The sequence below is a fragment of the Rhincodon typus genome, chromosome 8, assembly GCF_021869965.1.
Source record: "Rhincodon typus isolate 14 chromosome 8, sRhiTyp1.1, whole genome shotgun sequence".
NCBI lineage: Eukaryota > Metazoa > Chordata > Chondrichthyes > Orectolobiformes > Rhincodontidae > Rhincodon > Rhincodon typus.
Genome location: NC_063339.1, coordinates 43,611,251 through 43,631,577, shown reverse-complemented (window position 1 = coordinate 43,631,577; position 20,327 = coordinate 43,611,251). Strand labels below are relative to the sequence as shown.

The following is a 20,327-nucleotide window of genomic DNA, read 5'->3' as shown; positions in this document are numbered from 1 at the left end:
GCTCCTATGATGCTGCTTGGAGCCTCTCTGCTCCTATGATGCTGCTTGAAGCCTCTCTGCTCCTATGATGCTGCTTGGAGCCTTTCTGCTCCTATGATGCTGCTTGGAGCCTCTCTGCTCCTATGATGCTGCTTGCAGCCTCTCTGCTCCTATGATGCTGCTTGGCCTGCTGTGTTCATCCAGCCCTGCACCTTGTTGTCTCGGATTCTCCAGCATCTGCAGTTCCTACTATCTCTGATTAGATGTTTGGAGTTTATTCTTGCGTACCAGATCAAGGTAACCAGCCTCGTCACGTAAATGGATCAGTGCTGAAAATGTCTTTGCTGATGGGGATTTATGAGGCTACTTGCAAAGAGGGGTATGCCAATAATGTTGAACTCCTAATAAGTATATAAAGGTGGCTTCAGTTTTATCCTTCATCAACTGGGTTTCCAGAGGAGAATCTGAGATAACAAGGTGTAGAGCTGGATGAACACAGCAGGCCAAGCAGCATCAGTGGAGCAGGAAGGCTGATGTTTCGGGCCTAGACTCTACTATTTCCGGAGAACACTTTATTGTGGCTTGCAATGTCATTTGCACCCCTGACATTGTGTTGCTGTGTTATCTTACAAGATTTAAGATGTACATTTGTCACTATAAATGCACCCTTGTATAATAAATGCAAGATGATATTGTCTTGTATTGTTAATTAGCATGGCATTTTAATTGAGTAGCATGTTTCCCATACATGGCAATTTACTGTTTCAAATTGATTTTTTCTTAGCTTTCCCTAGCTTAACTTGGTACATACCCCACCTTGATGTATTTGTTGTTCCTAAGCCATTATAGGAAGATTCCAGAAACTGACTTGTCCAAGGCTCTTTTCAATACTGTGCTGCCCACATGGGAGAGCTCAGTAGCTGTTATAACCTGAGAGGCTAGCATGCTCTTTATGATCTTTTTTGTACATGTAATTTAGACTTTCTCATCTCTTCCGGACCTGAATGCTAGTATCTTGTTCTTAATCAGTAATTAATTTATAGAATCGTTCTTTTTCAGCCATGTTGATACATTCTGGTTTTATTTTTCTCACATGAGTTTACAGTTACTTTGCATCACTTTACATGAATAGATATTGTGCTGTAACACACTTATCGTGACATACAGAACACAACCTTTACAGGGTGGTGCCCCAGCTGGTCCAGTTAAGATATCCGTTTTAGCCAAACGTCCAGAAATACTGGATGTGCTCTGAATTTTAAAACTGGCCAAATTCTGTTATTTTACAGCTGCTGTCTTTACAAAAAACATTTATGCATGTAGATTTAGTTAAATAAAATTCAAATCTGCCTTACAATTAAAATTTATTTACCAAAGCTTCTGAAGCATTCAGAGTACTGAAGGAGAAATAAATAATGATTTGACGCGATACATGTCATATGCATTTTTTTTGGGCATCAGTAATAAAAGTCACCGTATCATTACCAAACCATGTCTGCAGCCTATTAGACTAGTCTTCTGGTGATTAACTAGTCCACGAAAGTGACATGACCACACCACAGGCACTACAACTATTCGTCTCACATTATTTGGGGATGGCGAACCCTGGGTCACGTGCTGGGACACGGCGTGCTGGGGAGCGATAGGCCGCGCTCGTCACAGCGGCGGGCGGGTGGACAGAGCCCGGCACCCAGGCCTGCTGCCTTTGAATCCCGACCGCTCGGCAGTCGGGGAGCGAGAGGGGGACGGTGAGCGGGAAAGACAGCAGACAAATTAATCGCTGCGGAAACTTCAGCTTCGGTTACGACTCGAAACGACGTCTGGCTGCGCGTGCGGCGAGCCCTTAGCAACGAAGCCATCAGAGAAGCGCCCACCCTCTACAGAGGGGCGGGACCCAGGGCGCTGCGGCAGAGCCGGTAAATGTGTGTGTCTGTGTTGGGAGGGAGCTGGGTGCTGAGGGGCGGGGCGGCACCGGAAGCCCCGCCCGGTCTGTATACCGAGGGTTGGGGGGTAGGGCGGGGAATGGCCTCCCCCTCCCCCTCCCCCTCCCCCTCCCCCTCCCCCCGCGCCCCCGCCCCCGCTATTCCTGGCCCTCCCATGACGTAATGCTGAATGTTAATAACTCACCGGGAGGGGGAGGGCACTACTGGCCTAAAAATAAACTCAACTTTGTGGAGCCGGCGGCCACCGCTGCTGCTGTTACAGCTATCATGGCCCCAGGGAGCGGCACCAACTGAAGCACCACCATTACCCTTCCCCTTCCCCTTCCCCCTGAGCGGAGGCTGCAGTTAGCGGCAGGTCGGTGTGTAAAGCTCCTGAGCCCCTGGAAAGTGCGTCGGCCGCTGCAGCTGAAACGGGGAGGAGTCTTTGAGTCATATTTATTAATAATCTTCACACATGCTGCGCCTTTCATGTTATTTTTAGCCGGTTTCAGGATTCGCTTTCTGTTTTGATGATAACAAATGTTTATTGGGGGCGGGTGAGATTAATGTTTGGGATTGAAAATTTTTTTTTTGAGAAGAGAAATAACCGATGCTTTACGTATTCGCCTTTTAAAACCCTGCCAATACCACAGGCCGATGGAGCTAACTTTTCTATAGTTTTTTTTTGCTATATATTTTTTAACATCCCAATTTTAAGGTTGGCCTGTTTTTTGTGGAGGATATTGTTCCAGTTCTCTGAGGTAGACAGATGCCTGTGGAGTTACTGTGAGTTTCCGCAGTGTTGAACGGGGCAGGGCAGCGTTCATACCAACGTGGTTAAAGGTCCATCCTGCGGGTTCATTCTTTCAGACTGACATGGAAAATCCCAGTCAAGGCGATGGCTGCAGACGGTCGCGTATTTGAGGTTTGGGTGGATAGTTTATTTTAGTCTCAGCCGTTCTGCATTGGGCCTAAACCCAGAGGAATTGCGTTACTCTGCATTGCTTTTGGAAACGTTTAAACACCGTCTGCTGGCTGACTAGCGGCTCTTCTAGTTTCTTGAATAATGAGTTGCTTCAAAGCATATTATTTTATCATTTCGGGGCCATTTGTGGACTGTTTGAGTGCTTTGAATGCTTAATTATAAACCTAAAAGAGTTGCTGCATTATAATTTGCAATGAATGACTAGTTGCTGCAGGCAGAGGGAGGGGAAAGCAGATCCATCGCTTCAACGTAAAGTTTGGACTATTAGTCAATGACAGTAATTTCAACGGCCGTTTTCTTTTGGTTTCCTTTCCAGTTCTGACCACGTATGGGAATGCGGGCGTTGAGGATTAATATTGATATCGTGGCGAGAGAAGATCTAAAATTCCAGCTCTGTTAATTCTGACAGGTGATATACTTGTTGTGCCTATTACATTTTTGGCCCACTGTTGATTGCCTTGGAGGAAGAGGGAGCGTGTCAACAGTGACGTTATTCTACAGAAAAGGAAAGAAAAAATCGCAACTCGATCCACACAAAATGTGACAACCCCTCCTCTACATGCATGTGAGCTTGATTTTTTTTGGGTGCCTTGCATCGAAGAATCCCACGATATAAACTCGCCCAGTGCTGAGGCTGTTCCTTAATCATGATGTTTCGAGATCAAGTCGGCGTTCTTGCAGGATGGTTTAAAGGGTGGAATGAATGTGAACAAACTGTAGCTTTGTTGTCTCTATTGAAACGAGTGAGCCGGACACAGGCTCGTTTCCTTCAGATTTGTCTAGAGCATTCTTTGTCCGATTGCACCGAGCTTCATATTCTCGAGGGAGAGGCAAATGATCCCGGTAAGTTTAATGTAACTAATAATTTTTACGCTGTTTATTCAAGCTCATATCCGAGACTGATGCGAAATTGTTCCAATTGAATAATTTAATTCAACATGCACATGTATTTGGTAACATTTTAAATTGACAATTGGTGTATTTCATTGCGGTGTAGAAGGAACATCACACCAACGTAAGGAGTAAAACGCTTTGATGCATCTTGTTCTGCAATTTCCTGTACAATAACCCAGTCATGTCACGTAGAGTCTGGGTATCCTGTGCTTTCTGGACAACGTGGCTTGGTCTCTTTTCCGATCGTTTCGCTACACGTAGCTTTCTATTTCAGCGATACGAATATTGATCCCAATAACTGAAGATACCTTTTTTCAGTCTGCTTACGAATATCGCAATTTAATACTTATTTACACTCAAACCAAAAGGATTGCAGTTATATTGTCATGGGCACTGTAATCCGATTTTAGGAAAAAACCTAATTTTCTCCTCTGAGTACGCAGAAGTGAAGGCCAAAAGTCTGAGTCGATTTGTATATTAGAAATAAAATGTAAATGGGACCTTAGTAAAACTTGGGGAATGTAGCATGCAGTCGCCGTTTACGGAGAAGCACATCGTCATATTTGTGCTGAAGCTAAGGTTGAAATAATATGTGAACATATTTGTACTATAATGTTTCACCCTGGCCTATGCAGCAGACAGAATGTGGTAGGATTGACGGGAATATTTGAGTGTGGAAGAATTCTGCACAAATAGTTATTTAAAAATGACACAGTTGCAGCACCAGATAAAATCATGTATATCTGCACTTTTCCTTCGTAGGAATACAAAGGGTGTATTGGGGAGAAGTAATAGAAGTCTGTGTGTTCACTGGTGGAATTCTTTAGGCTTGATTGCAGTAGGATACTGAACAGAGCCCTTAGTGTTTACTCAGAGAAAAGAATGCACAGTCCTCTTCCAGCTGTTCCATATTAGAGCACGGAGCCTGCAAGACTTGGCAGCTGTCTGTACTGCCATTTGCTGACAGCCTCCAGTACTGTGCTCTGCTGTTAGGATATTCATGCATGGTTTCAGCAAGGAGAAAACTATTCTAGTCCATGAATCTGAGCTCATGTTGGGGGATGGGAATTTAAATATTTGAATGTGCAGTTTATGATTTAAGGCACAAAAAAGAATGGTGGTTATACTTAGTTTCAAAATAATACTAAAAAATGACTGCATTGGTACAGTAGAAGTTCGGTGTGGAGTCAGAAGAAATATATATTTGGTGTATAGAATGGGTGGGAGAAGCTTGATATTAATAAAAACATTGTCATTGAAGTATCTGCTCTGAACCTTTTGTTTTTGAAAATATAATATCAGTTTTGAAACTGAAAAGACAAATGCCTTGCTTCAAGCACACATCCTTATTGGAAGTTGCATTAGTTGGCAACAGCTTGTTGCCTCATGGATTCTTTTCCATGGATCATCTTTTTACAATCTACACTAGGAAGGGGAAACACCACCATGAAAGGTTACACTTTTTATTTAAACGTTTCATACTACTTTCTTGTATTCACTGTGTATTTGTGTATTACAGGATTATAATTCATAAGGAATAGGTGCTATTTTCTGTCAACAGTCAAACATGTACATGGTTTATAATTGCATTTCCCATGGCAAATCTAAGCAATTGTATTCGGTGTTATCATGGTTTTTGACTACAATGGTGCTTAGTTCTATGAATTGATTTTAAATTAGAATTTGGAAATAAACCGGGAAACTGTGCAAATTTAAAAATCAATCATTATGCCTCTCAACTGAGATTCTTTCAAAATGCTAACCTGTTGAGCTGGGTATAAAGCTATTTAAAGAATATAATTTACGTACTGTAATGTGGTTAGTGCTTGGCGAAGTAACTACAAATAAACATTGGCTCAAATAGTAATTGATGGTCTTAAGCAGCTAGGAAAAGTGTTTACTTCAAAATAAACTTACAATATTTAAAGTAGCATAGTTCCTTGGCTTTAAACTTCCCTAAACAATCTTAAGTCTGGAAAAATAAGTCACCAAATCTAAAAGTGAATAAATGTGATTGCATAGTAGAAACTGTGGCATTCCTTCCTCACCTTGGGACTAACTTGGAAATGGGATGTAAGCGCTTTTTGCTTATGGATAGTTTGGACCCTCGTTTCATTGCCATTTTTTAACATACCCTTTTGTACCAAGATCTGTGGTCTTTTGGGAGGGAGAGTGTTTTATGTTAATATTGCACTTTGTGGGAGGGAAAAGTGGCCTAACTCTCGTTTGCCCATGTTCTGGATTCCTCCATTAAAGGAAATAGCTTCTCCGGATTTGACAGGGCAAATACACTTTTATTCATTTAAACACTGATTACATCAACTCTGTCTTCAAAACTCAAGGGGATAAAACATGTCTATGTAATGTGCCTTCCATAATTCTTTAATACTAGAGTTTATTCTGGCAATCTGTGTCTTGCCCTTTTTCAGAAAATAACATATCCTGATGTTCCGTTCCCAAAACTGATGCTGTGCATTATTTCAGAAATGATTTAAGGCTTTCTACAAAAGAAACATTATTACTTTATCTCAAGGGAATTGGCAATGTAAAATTCAGCATTCTCTTAAATTTTTTATTACTTTATGCATATGTGCACTTGGTTCTTTGGATAGAGTTCTCACCACACCAGCTCTCCTGTCCAGACCCCTTTTGTCTTTCATAGAGTAGATTGTTCTGAGAGGCAGTGAGGCTTATACAACTGAGGAGAATTCACAACCTAGAACTTTAGCCGTAATGTGCTGTTTGGTATTCTAAGCTTTGTTTGAATTCTAATCTGGATTTTTCTTATTTGAGATTTTATTCAAAATAGGGACACTATAGTGTAACGGGATGTGCGAGCTTTTCTGTCTTGATGATAGCATGAATGTAAAAAAAAAAGTACTAGCCTAATGGCGACCATGTAACCAAAGTCAATTATTTTAAAAACCTAGCTAGTTCGCTAATGTCTGTCAGGAAAGAAAACCTGCCAGCTTTACCTGATCTTGCTTACAATTGATACTCTCTGGGTTTTTAAGGATGGCCAGTAAGTGCTGGCCAGGTCAGCGATGTCTAAATCCTATAAACAATTTGAAACAAAATGTCAGAAACACGGTTGGTGGTCCAAGTTTATGGAGAGCATGGTAGGCAAGTCGCAGAGGTATTGTCATGTATAATGGACCAGGGAATAGTTAATTGCCAGATTGTTTAAATTTAAACAAACAGCTTAAGTCTGCATATGTTGAGGAGCTAATCTATGGGGAATATTGCAGTGACTACTATTACAATGAACATTGTATCAAATTTAAACTTTGATACTATGAAAAAGGTAGTAATTTACCTGGTTAAAATATTCAAGCTTTTCAACTTTGAACATATGACAGAAAAGCATTACCTGTGACCTTTGTGGGTAATGTTTAGCATGATGGAATTTTGCCTGTAGGTGTACATGTCAGTTATTTTGGGGAACATATCTTTTGTCATATCTATTTTAAATACTGTGGTATCTGTGATGTTAGTGCTTTATTTAGGTGTTGTGACTTTAATGGTGTTGATTTAATTGCTGTTTTGGGGGGGGTGACAAATACATTACCTGCATGTGTTGACAGACAATGTTACTACATGACAACATCACATTATTTTTAAAAAATAGTAAGAACGAAAAAGCAGCCCCTGAAATCAGGGAAAAAGAAGCACTAGAGAACCCTTCTAAAACTTAAAAAAAGCCTTGCTTTATAGTGACAACACAAGTGGCGTTCTGCACTAATGGGATGCTGCACTCCAGGTAAAAAGATGTTCTGCCTGCCGCACAAATACATTATATGGCAAATCAGTTTCAGTGGCAGTTTGATGCAATGTATGTAGGCTATACATGTTAACAATTGATGGACTATATTAAACAGCAAATCCCTTTTGCTGCTTACCAGGTAGAGAACTAACTATACTCAACAAACACTTGCTAAATTCAGAATATAGAGCTTAATTTTACCAAAGCTTGGCTAGGTGTCTGTTTCTCAGTGTCATGGCGGGTGTCACTCTGAATCTAGCAAGTTATCCCACGCAATTCTCTGCTGTTCACCTCATTTATATATGCACTGTCTTTACAGTGCTGTGCTCACACTCTTGCCAGCAGTGGAAGTACTTGCCACTCTTAAGACTTTTGTCCATCTGTGCATCAGGTCAAATGCTGCCAGCCACAAATAGCTCACCACGGAAATGAATGGCCATTTGACATCATCACCTATCTGACCAACTGTCGTTTGTGACTGCAGCATTAAGAATGAAGCTGCAGTGGCAATCCATCATTAATACCATGTCATGTTAGAATCCTGTCCGATATAGGCAACTCTTTACTTAATGCAGATTGAACAATGACAAGGTGTTGTGCTGCAATGTGGGAGCACTATGTGCTGTAAAGTCATCAGTTATATTAATGTTTGCATTTGCTGTTGTTGAATAATAATTAAGGAACAACAAACAAAAAAAGCTAATTTTGGTTTTGGGACAAAATGGAGGCAGATTTTCTTGTAAAAAGACTTCGATAAACAACAATACTTTCTGAGCAGTTAGTTTACTTGCTCAAAAGCAAAACACTTCAGATGCTGGAAATCTGAAATAAAAACCAAGTGCTGGAGAAACTCAGCAGGTCTGGCAGCAGCTGTGGCGAGACACAATTGTTGTTTTGAAGCAGTTCTGATGAATCTTATTGGACTTGATGTTAATTTTGTTTCTGTCTCCACGCTTGCTGCCAGATCTGCTGAGTCTTTCAGCACTTTCTGTTCTCTCTGTTTATTTATTGTTAAAATGTTCAGTCTGGTGTTTTACTTGGACTGATATTAATGTATTTAACGTTAGCACTCTTCAATTTTTTTATATCTTTTCTTTTGTATAAACTGTACGTGAACTAACCTTGCAAATACTACAGATTAGTGGGAGACTATTTTAAAAGATGTGCAAGTATTGAAAGTATTATGGTGGCGCACTGTGAAAGTATCAACCACGGTTCAGTTAGTACCACACTGAATGTGAATGGTTCAACACCATTCCATGGCATTAGTATGTCAGTTTTCTTTTAAACAGCTCACTACTGAGAGTGCACCTACGTTGTTGGAACTGCTGTTTCTGAGATGTAATTTGTGAGTGATCACAGAATTGATTTGGAAAAGCCTGAAATGTAGAAGATTTTTTTTGTTAGAGATGCCTTAATGATCCTTTTTTCCTCCCAAAAGGACATGTAAACATGTATAAATTTGACTCCACAATTCAATTAATTCTTCTCTCTCTAGGAATGTGTGATAGCTGAAACTATACTTGAGAGACAGATTTTAAGGCACAAACCTTCGTTAGCTTTTACGAAAAGATCAGTTTGAGATTCTTGCACATGTGATGTTTACGTATAGATAATAGCTAACAGGTACAAATGTTTTGCACCTTGATGCAGTTACTGCAACTAATTGTGCTTTACAGACATAATTAATTGCGTGTTCATGTATGTAAGCCAAATTTTTATCATTTGAAATCTTAGTAACTTTATGAAAATAGCATCAATAGGGAATCAGAGATAGTAAGAACTGCTGATGCTGGAGTCAATAGGGAATCATTGTGCAAAGGAAAAACTTATGTCATTAACTTGGGCAACTAGAATGTGGTTGTGTATTTTTATATAATACATGTTTCTGATAGGTGGTCAGCTGTCTCAAACAATGAATGACCAATTTTAAAGGAAAAACTGAAATGGGGAATTCATTGGTTGAAACCCCATTTAAGTTTTTAGATTTTAGAGTGTGAGCGAGAGAGTGGTCTTTAAATTGGTTTAATTCTTAATTGAATAAGTCTATTACTAACTTGATGTCCAAATAATAGTTTGATTATTCATTCTGACATATGATTCAGGGCATGTACCGGTGGAATCTGTAGGGAGAGAAACTGAGTTAATGGTTCAGGTCTACAGCTGTTCACTGGTTCTGATGAAAGGTCATAGGCCTGAAATATCAGTTCTTGTGTTCTGTAGCTGTTGCCACACCAGCTTAGTTTTGAACATTTTTCTCTATACAGCCTTCCAGCATCTGCAGTATTTTGATTGTACATCAATCTTTGCATAAACTATTGGAAAATTTGAAATCCTTGATGTGGCTAGTTTACAATAAGCCAAAATTTCAATCATCTTCATGTTAATATTTTGTCATTGTATCACACATCTTTTTAAATTTATAACTTATCAACTTGTGCTTCTATATTTGTTGGTCTTTTATTGTCTTCGGTTTTTCAATGGAAAAGACATTTCAACTTGAGTTGAAATTGAATATAGGGAATTAAATAATTGTGATGGATTATGTCAAATTCCCATTGAACTTACAATTCTGTAAGAGAAAATCTAAACTTGAAAGATTTTGAAGAACTAAAACTTTATCTTGCAATCCCTATACATATAGAGGTGGACTAAAATGGGGACTTTAGTTGTGTCACCTAAAACCCTTTAAAATTACTTTAGATCTTGGATTCTGTGTTGCAAAATGTCTAATTTCTGAAAATGTACTTTTGAGGAGACTAGGATAAATTTCTTGCCTGCTGTGTTTTTTTTTAAATTGGAGTTTAGGTTTATCAGCATCTGTTTTATAAGTAGATTCAAATTAACCGTTCTTTTTCATCTATACGTAACTGTTAACCCCATTTCTTTTGCATCCTCTTGAAGGCACTGATTCCTTGACAATGTGCATAGTTGTATGGGCACTATTGTCTTCCTATACTTTCTCAAGATAGTTACTGTTGTCAAGGCATTACAGCTAAGTGATCACAAACTTCCAGCAGGGGACAGTAGATAACAAGCAGGCATGGTAAGGTGAGTCACAATGTGCTTTTACAAATAATGTTATTGCCCTTCTGATCTAGTCAGCACGTGCTCCTGACAGCTGTTCCAACAGCGCCATCACCTTTTTATCACCCGTAACATAAGACCTACAAAATTAGAATTTTGTCACAATAAGAACTGATGCTTTTTTTTTTCAGTGGCTCTCCTGCTTGTGTGTACTAGTGCAAAACCTCACTATTCTATCTCTCTTTTAACATTATTTATATTATAAATTGGTTACAGCATAAAGGATATGATTTGATCAGTTGTGTCTGTGTGAGTTACCTGCTGGAGCAGCTCATTAGTCCCACTCACCTGCATTTTCTCCATGGCCCTCAAAATCTGATCTTTGTGGATATGTCTAAGTGTCTTTTGAGCAAGACTCCAGGAATGTAGTTACATACAACAAGTAAGTACTAATTTTAGAAGTCTTACAAATTTTGTTTCATGACTTGGGTTTCTTACTCGTTGCTGAGGTTGGAACCTGGTGTTCTCAGGGTAACTAGAGTGAAACTGGGATGATGTGTAGGCTGGACGAGGAAGGATGGCATGTTCCTGAAAGGCATTGCTGAATCAGTTGGTTTTTGTGGGGTTTTTTTCTCTTTGTGTAATCCATCAAATGAATTCAGTTTTATTGCAGTTTTCTTTTTAAAACCAATGTTGCATTTGAGTCGTGCCTTAAAGGTTGTTAATCTGTGACCATAACCATGACGTCTGTCATTGTAGCAGAACTAAAACAGCAAAAACACAAGCATAGAAAATAGGAGCAGAAGTAGGCCATTCGGTCCATTGAGCCAAGTCAACCATAAAACATGATTGTGGTCATGGTCTCTGTTTCTCCTCACTCTCTCCGCCTGCTCCCTGATGCCTTTTGCTCATAGAAATCTATCATTTTAAATTCTTGAATGTATTTGGTGACTTGGCCTCCTCTGATTTTGTGGCAGATATTTCCACAGATTTTCATCCTCCTGATTGAAGATGTTTCTCCTCTTAGTCAGAAATGTCCTAGGATGTATCCTGAGGCGTTGGTCCCTTGTTCAAGATCCCCAGCCAGGGTAACATTATCCTTGCATCCTCTGTCCAGCCCTGACAGAATTGTATCATTTCCTGCCTCATTCTTCTAAACTCCAGTGAATAAAGGCCCAGTTGATCCAATTTCTCCTTGTTCAACAGACCTGCCATCCCAGGAATTAGCCTGGTGAACTTTTTGCTGCAACCCCTCCATGGCAAATATATCTTTCCTTGGATAAGGAGATCACAATTGCGCACATTGCTCCAGATGGGGTTTCACTTCGGCGCCGTACCAGCAGCAATAAGACATCTTGCTCCTATACGCAAACCCTCTTTTTGAATATTGACCAACATACCACTTGCCTCCCTAATTGCTGGCTGCATCTGCATGTTGGCTTTCTATGAGCAGTGTACAAGGACACCCAGGTCCTTTGGACATACTTTTTACCTAATCTATCACAATTTTAATTATATTCTGCTATTCTGTTTTTTTCCTCTCAAAGTGGGTAACTTCACACTAATTCATGTTATTACACTACATTCGCTATGTATTTGCCCACTCTCAACTTGTGTAAATTACCTTGCAACCTCTGTAGGTCTTCCTCACCACTCTCACTCCCACCTAGTTTTGTGTCGTCAGCAAACTTGAAATATGACATTTGATTCCCTCATCCAAATCATGAGATATCTTGTGAGTAGTCATTGAGCTTTTACAAAACAGGAAGAGGCGCTTTGGCCTATTGTGTCCATGCCTACCATCAATCACCCGTCTATTCTAATACCATTTTCTGGCACTTGGCCTGTGGCCTTGTATGCTATAGCATTTCAAGAGGGTTCTGCCTCTACCACCCTTTTTTTTTCTGTCAGAGCTCTAGATACTCACGACCCTCTGCATAAAATCAAAAATTCCTCAAAGTTGTTCTAAACTTTCTGCTCCTTGCAGAATTTGTTGACTGCTCTCCGAAAGAGTAAAGTTGCTCCCCATCTACCCTGTCTGTGCCCTTGTACTCCTTAACAGATCCCTGCTACCGCCTTGAGCCTTTTCTGCACTAAGGAAAACAACCTCAGCCTATCTAATCTCATTTCATAGTTGAATCGCTGCTGCCCAGGCAACAGCCTGGTAAAATAATGTAAAACAAAAAAACTATGTTTCAGATCTTCAGCATCCAATCATTAGCAAATTGCTGGAGAAAGCTTGCAGGTCTGGCAGCATCTGTGGAGAGAAAATGGAGTTGATGTTTCAGAACTTCTGAAGAAGGGTCATTGGACTCTAAATGTTGCCTATTGTCTCTCCACAGATGTTGTCAGACCTGCTGAGTTTCTCCAGCAATTTTGGTTTTTGTTTGTACCAACATAGTGACTCTTATCTACACTCTCTCTGGTGCAATCCTCCCTGTAATATGGTGAACGAGGACCCAAACATTGATATCCCACTTAGCATTGGCCTACCATTCTGAAAGTGACTCCTTTATTCCCATTCGCTGTTTTTGCCTGTTGACCACTTTTAAATCCATGCCAGTAGATTACCACTAACCCTATATGTTTTGATTTTGCACAATAACCCATTATGTGGGACTTTATCAGAACTTATCTGAAAATCCAAATACCCCGGATCCGCTGGTTCTCTATCGTTAGTTGCGTCCTCAGAAAACCTCCAATAGGTTTGTCCAGCACAGTTTTCCTTTTATAATCCATACTGACTCTGTGAAACACAGAAATTTTCGAAGTGTCTTGTTTTCGCAACCGATATAGGGGGGTGGCATGGTGGCTCAGTGGCTAGCACTGCTGCCTCACAGCGCCAGGCACCCAGGTTCGATTCCAGCCTCGAACAACTATGCAAACTCCAGAGGCATTCTTCCTGTGTTTGCATGGGTTTCCTCTGGGTGCTCTGGTTTCCTCCTACAGTGCAAAGATGTGTAGGTTAGGTGGATTGGCCATGTGGTGTTACAGGGATAGGGTAGTGTGTTGGGTCTGAGTGGAATGCTGTTTGGAAGGTCAGTGTGGCCTGCTTCCACACTGTAGGATTCTATGTAACAGAAGTCTCAATCACTCAGTAATTGTCAGTTTTCTCACTTTTTTATTTCTCCAAACCGTGGGTCATGTTTACAACCCTTTTAGTCTGCTGGGATTATTTCAGCGTCTAGTGAAATTTGGAAAGTGGCAACAAAAACATTCACTGTCTTTTTAGTACCCTGATATGTTGCTTATTGGGTCCTGGGGATTTATAAGTTTCTGTCTGACTTTTTTTAATGATTTTTTTAAAAAAAAATTTCTTAATGCTAATACTGATTTCCTTCTTGCCAAAATACCCTACACAAGCATTTTTGGAACATTTTTGTGTGCTTTCTATCAAGACAGCAACTAAACAGAATTGTTAATCTGTTTCTTTATTTACCATTATAAATTTTCCTGTTTCAGACTACGTTTGTCTTTACTTTTTTTCATTCTACGAGAGTCGCAGACTACCGTTGTTCATCCGTTTGACTGCTTGTTACAGCTCTGTCACGGATTATCTGTGGATTCTATCAGCTGCCACTGTGGGTTCATAGTTGATATTCAGAGTGTTCTTTCCAGTGTTGTTGAATGACATTTTGATTCCAAGGGAAAGTCCATCCTGTAAGTGTAGGGGATTTTGTCCGCTTGACTTTGTAGGTGACTCAGGATTCAACATGACTTCATATGTCAAGGTGGTGACTTTGCTGGGTATCTCAGATTTTCATTTACTGCTTTTATATTTTTTATTTTTCTGGGTTTGTATTTTGGAGTCAGCCTGGATCTGCTGAAATGCTGCCACCTTGACTTCATGACTTGAGACATTGGTGATGATGGCTGCTAGATTTTGTTTTTGGAGATCTTGGTTTTCGAATGGTTTTCACTGAACCAATTCTGATCATGATGGTGCAAGAGCCCAATGAGCTGGGCACAGTAGACCAGTACAGCTGACTTTTTATTCCAGAAAAATGGAGTCAGATGTGAATGTTTCCATGTTGGGCTGCTTTAACACTGAAATGTTGATTTTTGTCCTTTTGGATATAGGGCCTTGCAATTTCCTAATGATAGGTGAATGCTTTTTACTGATGTAACAAGTCTGTGTCCCGACGACATCAGTTCTTCTCCACAAGGGTCAAGTGAGACGGCTATCGACTAGCTCCTTGACCCAAGTCAATGACGTATTCCAGAATGTGCCGATGCTTTAATCTTGGATATCTCCATGTGGTTTTGTATTTCTTCTGGTAGAAAAGTGTGTTTGTAATAATGAGACAATGCTGAGCACACTTTGAGGAGCAAGATGCCATTTTCATAGCTCTCCCACTTTTTTTCAATATTTCTCCACACAGGCACCGTCAATTCTGGTATTAATGTCTCTCAGAAGAATTATCTGTTCTGTTCTGATGTTGGCAGTCTTCAGTGCCATCCCAAAATAACTTTCTCAAGAGCTTCATTTGAATCAAAACTCAAGGCATAAGCACTGACAGTAGCATATTGGTTATGCCTCTGCTGGTCAAGTGTCAAAAACTGGAAGTTCTAGCAGTGAATGCAAGATCCTGAACTGGCAAAGCCTTTTTCAGTGGAACATGTAATCTGCTGCTTGATTCCTAGGAAGGTAGTTCTCTCAGAGGGCCACAGTGCTAATTTTAGACTTTGAATCACCCAAATTTTAATGTCTAGAAAAAATTGCAAATTAATTAAGGGGAGGTGATGGCTAGTGGTATTATCGCTGGACTGTTAATCCAGAGACCCAGATAATGTTCTGGGGACCCAGGTTCGAATCCTGCCACAGCAAATGGTGGAATTTTGAATTTAATAAATATCTGGAATTAAGAATCTAATGGTGGCCGTGAATCCATTTTTGACTTTTGGAAAAACCCAACTGGTTCACTAATGTTCTTTAGGGAAGGAAATTGCATTCTTACCTGGTCTGGCTTACATGTGACTCTGGACCCATAGCAATGTGGTTGACTCTTAACTGCCCTCTGGGTAATTAGGGATGGACAATAAATGATGCCTAACCAGTGATGCCCTCAACCCGTGAATGAATAAAAAAATTCATTGAGATAATCAGCAAGTGTTCTAACATTCCAGGTTGTAAGTTTTCTTTCCTTGCTCACAAAGATGGTGATCGTAAAAGGTGTGGTCACCCAGCCAGGAGAAAGAAAGGCAGCCTATCTTTAGGACATGTCTTGTTCTAAACCTCTTCCTCCTCATTAGGAATTCCTCCCCTTACCCCCCCCTCACCACCTTCAAAAGTGGACCTTGGTAGAGGTTTACATGAGACTGTTTAACATGGGCCTTTGGATGCAGGCATTATTCATACAGTCTTAATGTTTGGTGCCCACATTTCAGCAATGTGTCAAACCACTTCAGAACTACTGTGCTGTTGCAGCAGCCTTCTTCCATCTTGGCAGCTAGTGGCACATAATGGCAGAGCAAGTGAAAAAAAGACTTTTAAGGACTTTCTGGACCATATTTTGCAATCAAAGTTCTTCACTGGTTGAAAATTTGGGAGGAAGGAAGATAGTTCTGGTGGTTAGAGGTCAGTCATCTCAGCTGCAGAAACTCCTCCAGGTAGTGACCCTGGCCATCTTCAGTTGCTCCCTCAATGACCTTCCATCCATCGTAAGGTCACAAATAAAGATGTTCACTGATTCCACGATGTTCAGAACCATTCATGACTGCTTCAGTACTTGAGCAGTCCATGGCAAGACGTGGATAATATCCAGGTTTTGGCTGACAATGGGCAAGTATCGTTTGGGTGACAAGTGTCAGGCAATAGTCATCTCCAATAAGAGTGAATCTAACCATAGCCCCTTGATAATTAATGGTACCGCTATCACTGAAGCCCTGAAACTGTCAACATCCTGGGTGCTACCATTGACCAGAAACTGAACGGAACTATTTATGCAAGTATTGTGGCTACAAGAGCAGATCAGAGGCCAGGAATCATGTAGCAAGTAATTCCTCTTCCGGACTCCCCTCAGCCTAAGTCAGGAGTGTGATGGACTATTCCTAACTTGCCTTCATGTTGGTGAAGATATACTCACTCAAGCATGATACCATCAAGAACAAATCAGCCGACTTGATTTGGCACCAAATCCAACATCAGATGTTGGATGTCTTAAAACATATTCATAAAGATGGATAAATCCCTGGGATCTGATCAAGTGTACCGTAGAACATTGTGGGAAGCTAGGGAAGTGATTTCTGGGCCATTTTGCAGAGATATTTGTATTATTGATAGCCACGGCGGACGTGCCGAAAGACTGGAGGTTGGCTAACGTGCTATTATTTAAGAAAAGTGGTAAAGAAAAGTCGGGAGCCATAGACTAGAGCCTGACGTCAGTGGTGGGTAAGTTGGAGGAGGAGATTCTGTGGGACAGGATTTGCTTATATTTGGAAAGGCAATGATTGGGGTAATTAACATGGCTTTGTGCGAGAGAAATGGTGTCTCACTATCTTGATTACATTTTTTTCCAGAAGATGATGGAAGCCGGTGATGGACTTTGTCTATATGGACTTCAGTAAGGTGTTTGACAAGGTTCCATGTGGTAGACTAGTTAGCAAGGTTAGATCACGTGGAAAAGAGGGAGAACTAGCCATTTGGATACAAAATTGGCTCGACGATAGGAGACAGAGGGTGGTGGTAGAGGGTTGCTTTTCAGACTGGAGACCTGTGACCAGAGGTGTGCCACAAAGATTGGTGGTGGGTCCTCTGCTTTTTGTCATTTATATAAATGATTTGGATGTGAACATAGGAGGTATAGTTAGTAAGTTTGCAGATGACACCAAAATTGATGTAGCAGACAGCGAAGAAGGTAACCTCAGAGTACGATGGGATCTTTATCATGTGGGCCAATGGGCCAAGGAGTGGCAACTGGAGTTTAATTTAGATAAATGAGGTGCTGCATTTGTATAGGGCAAATCAGGGCAGGACTTATACACTTAATGGTAAGGTCCTGGAGATGTTGCTGACAAAGAGACCTTGGAGTGCAGGTGCATAGTTCATTGAAAGCCGAGTCGTGGGTAGAGGGGGTAGTGAAGAAGGCATTTTGTACGCTTGCCTTTTATTGGTCAGTGCATTGAGTATAGGAGTTGGGATATCATGTTGTGGCTATACAGGGCATTAGTTAGGCCACTTTTGGAATACTGCTTGCAATTCTGGTCCCCTTGCTATAGGAAGGATTTTGTGAAACTTGAAAGGGTTCAGAAAAGATTTACAAGGATGTTGCCAGGGTTGGAGGGTTTGAGATGTAGGGAGAGGATGAATACACTGGAGCTACTTTCTCTGGAGCATCAGAGGCTGATGTAGAAGTTTATAAAATCGTGAGGGGAATGGATAGGGTGAATAGCTAAGGTCTTTTCCCCAGGGTAGGGGAGTCCAAAACTAGAGGGCATAGGTTTAATGTGAGAGGGGGAAAATTTAAAAGGGACCTAAAGGGCATCTTTTTCATGCAGAGGGTGGTGCATTTTTGCAATGAACTGCCAGAGGAAGTGCTGGTAGCTGGTACAATTAGAACATTTTAAAAGGCATCTGGATGGGTATATGAATAGGAAGGGTTTGGAGGCATATGAGCCAATGCTGGCAAATGGGACTAAGTTAATATAGAATACTGGTCAGCACGGATGAGTTTTCTGTTTCCATGCCGTGCATCTGACTCTGTGAATCTATTCGCTCCCTCCTCCACAGATGTTCAGTAACAGATGTACACCATCTACAAGATGCACTGCACACATGCGTGAAGGCTCCTTAGACAATGCCTTCAAAACCCATAACCAGTACGTAGAAACTTAGAAAGTTGGAGCAAGATTGGCCATTTTGCCCTTAGAGCCTGCTCTGCCATTTAATATGATCGTCGCTGATCATTAAACTCAATACCCTGTTCTTGCTTTCGCCCATATCCTTTGATCCTTGAATCCCTAAGAACTACATCTTATCCTCCTTGAAAATATTCAGTGTTTGGCCTTGACCACCTTGTGTAGATGAGAAGTCCACAGGTTTACCACTCTGAAGAAACTTCTCCTCATCTCAGTCCTGAATGGTCTACCCCATTTTCTTAGACTCTGACTTCTGCTCTGGATTCCATGGCCATTGGGAACATACTTCCTGTGTTTACCCTTCTAGTACTGTTACAATTTTACAGGATTTCTGATTAGTGATCTCCAACTCACCCGCACCCGCATTCCTGTAAATTCTGGTGGATTATAGTCCTAACCAATTCAGTATCTTTAATACATCAGTCCTGCCATCCCAGGAATCAGTCTAGTAAATCTTTGTTGCATTCCCTTCATCCCTCCATTACCAGTGCATCCTTCCTCCGATAAGGAGACCAAAACTGTAAACACAACTTCAGGTGTGGTCGCACTGAGGCCCTGTGCCATTGCCTTCCTACTGCTCTCCAATCCTATCACTGTGAAGACCAACATGCTATTTGCTGCCTTTGCCTTCTGCATCTGCATGCTTACTTTCAGTAAATGGTATATGGAGACACCCAAGTCTTGTCATACCTCCCCTTCCCAATTTAACACCATTCATATAAACTGCTTTCCTGTTTTTACTATCAAAATAGATAACCTCCCATTTGTCCACGATATATTTCATCTGCCATGCATTGCCCCACTCACTAAACTTGTCCAAATCACATCTGAGGCATCTCTGTATCCTCCTCAGAGTCATCCTCCACCCAGTTTTGTCAGCTGCAAACTTAGACATATTTCGAACTGTCATCTAAATCATTAACATATATATTGTGAATAGCTGGAGTCCTAGCACAGATCCCTGCAGTAACCCATTAGTCACTGCCTACCACTCTGAAAAAGACCCATTTATCCCTTCTTTGTGTCCCATCTATCCATGTCACTCACGTGCTTTAGAGTGAAATATATTTTAACCCAACTGCAGTTGTCAAGTAAATGGTATTATACTACCCCTGATCTCAAGTGCTTTAATTTTACATGCTAATCTCTTATCTGGGACCTTACCAAAAGCCTTCTAAAAGTACAAGTAAACTACATCAGCTGGCTCCCCCTAATCAACTTTAATTTGTCAAACATTATTTCCCTTTCATAAATCCATGCTAACTGTGTCCAATCTTGTCACTGTTGTGGTTTGTTATTAAATCTTTTATAATGGCCTCTAGCATTTTCCCCCTCTACATTTTTTTAAATTGTGGGATTGCATTTGCATCCATCCAATCCATAGGAACTGTTCCAGAGTCTATAGAACTTTTGAAGGATGACCACCAATGCATCCAAAATTTCTTCAATCACTTCCTGTGTACTCTGGAACTTAGATTAAAAGTTGATAAATCCCCGTAATCCGATTGTTTTCTTCAACACCATATCCCTACAAATATCGATTTCCTTCAGTTCTTCCCTTACATTAGACCCTGTATTTTTCAACACTTTTGAGACACTATTTGTTAGACACATTATCAGATGCATATTCCCCTCCCCTCCCTTGTCCACGTTCTGCAGGGACCGTTGCCTCCGGGACACCCTGGTCCACACTTCCATCACCCCCAACACCTCTCCACAGCCCTACGGCACCTTACCCTATAACTGGCGAAGGTGCAACACCTGCGCATTTACCACCTCCCTCCTCAGAATCCAAGGGCCCAAACATACCTTCCAGGTGAAGCAACACTTCACCTGCACTTCCAAGAATCTAGTCTACTGCATTCGGTGCTCACAATGTGGTCTCCTCTACGTTGGGGAA

The 20,327-nt window shown here is 40.9% G+C and overlaps 1 protein-coding gene across 1 annotated transcript in view; it reads left to right on the top strand.

Annotated features, from left to right (window-relative positions):
- Window positions 1–2,360: 2,360 nt before the first annotated feature.
- Window positions 2,361–20,327, top strand: part of samd4a (sterile alpha motif domain containing 4A) — a 111,927-nt gene continuing 93,960 nt past the window's right edge. The window contains exons 1-2 of the mRNA XM_048600114.1: window positions 2,361–2,687; window positions 3,203–3,729. Coding sequence (XP_048456071.1) covers window positions 3,534–3,729 — 196 coding nt within the window. The 5' untranslated portion in view covers window positions 2,361–2,687; window positions 3,203–3,533. The remainder of the gene's footprint in view (window positions 2,688–3,202; window positions 3,730–20,327) is intronic.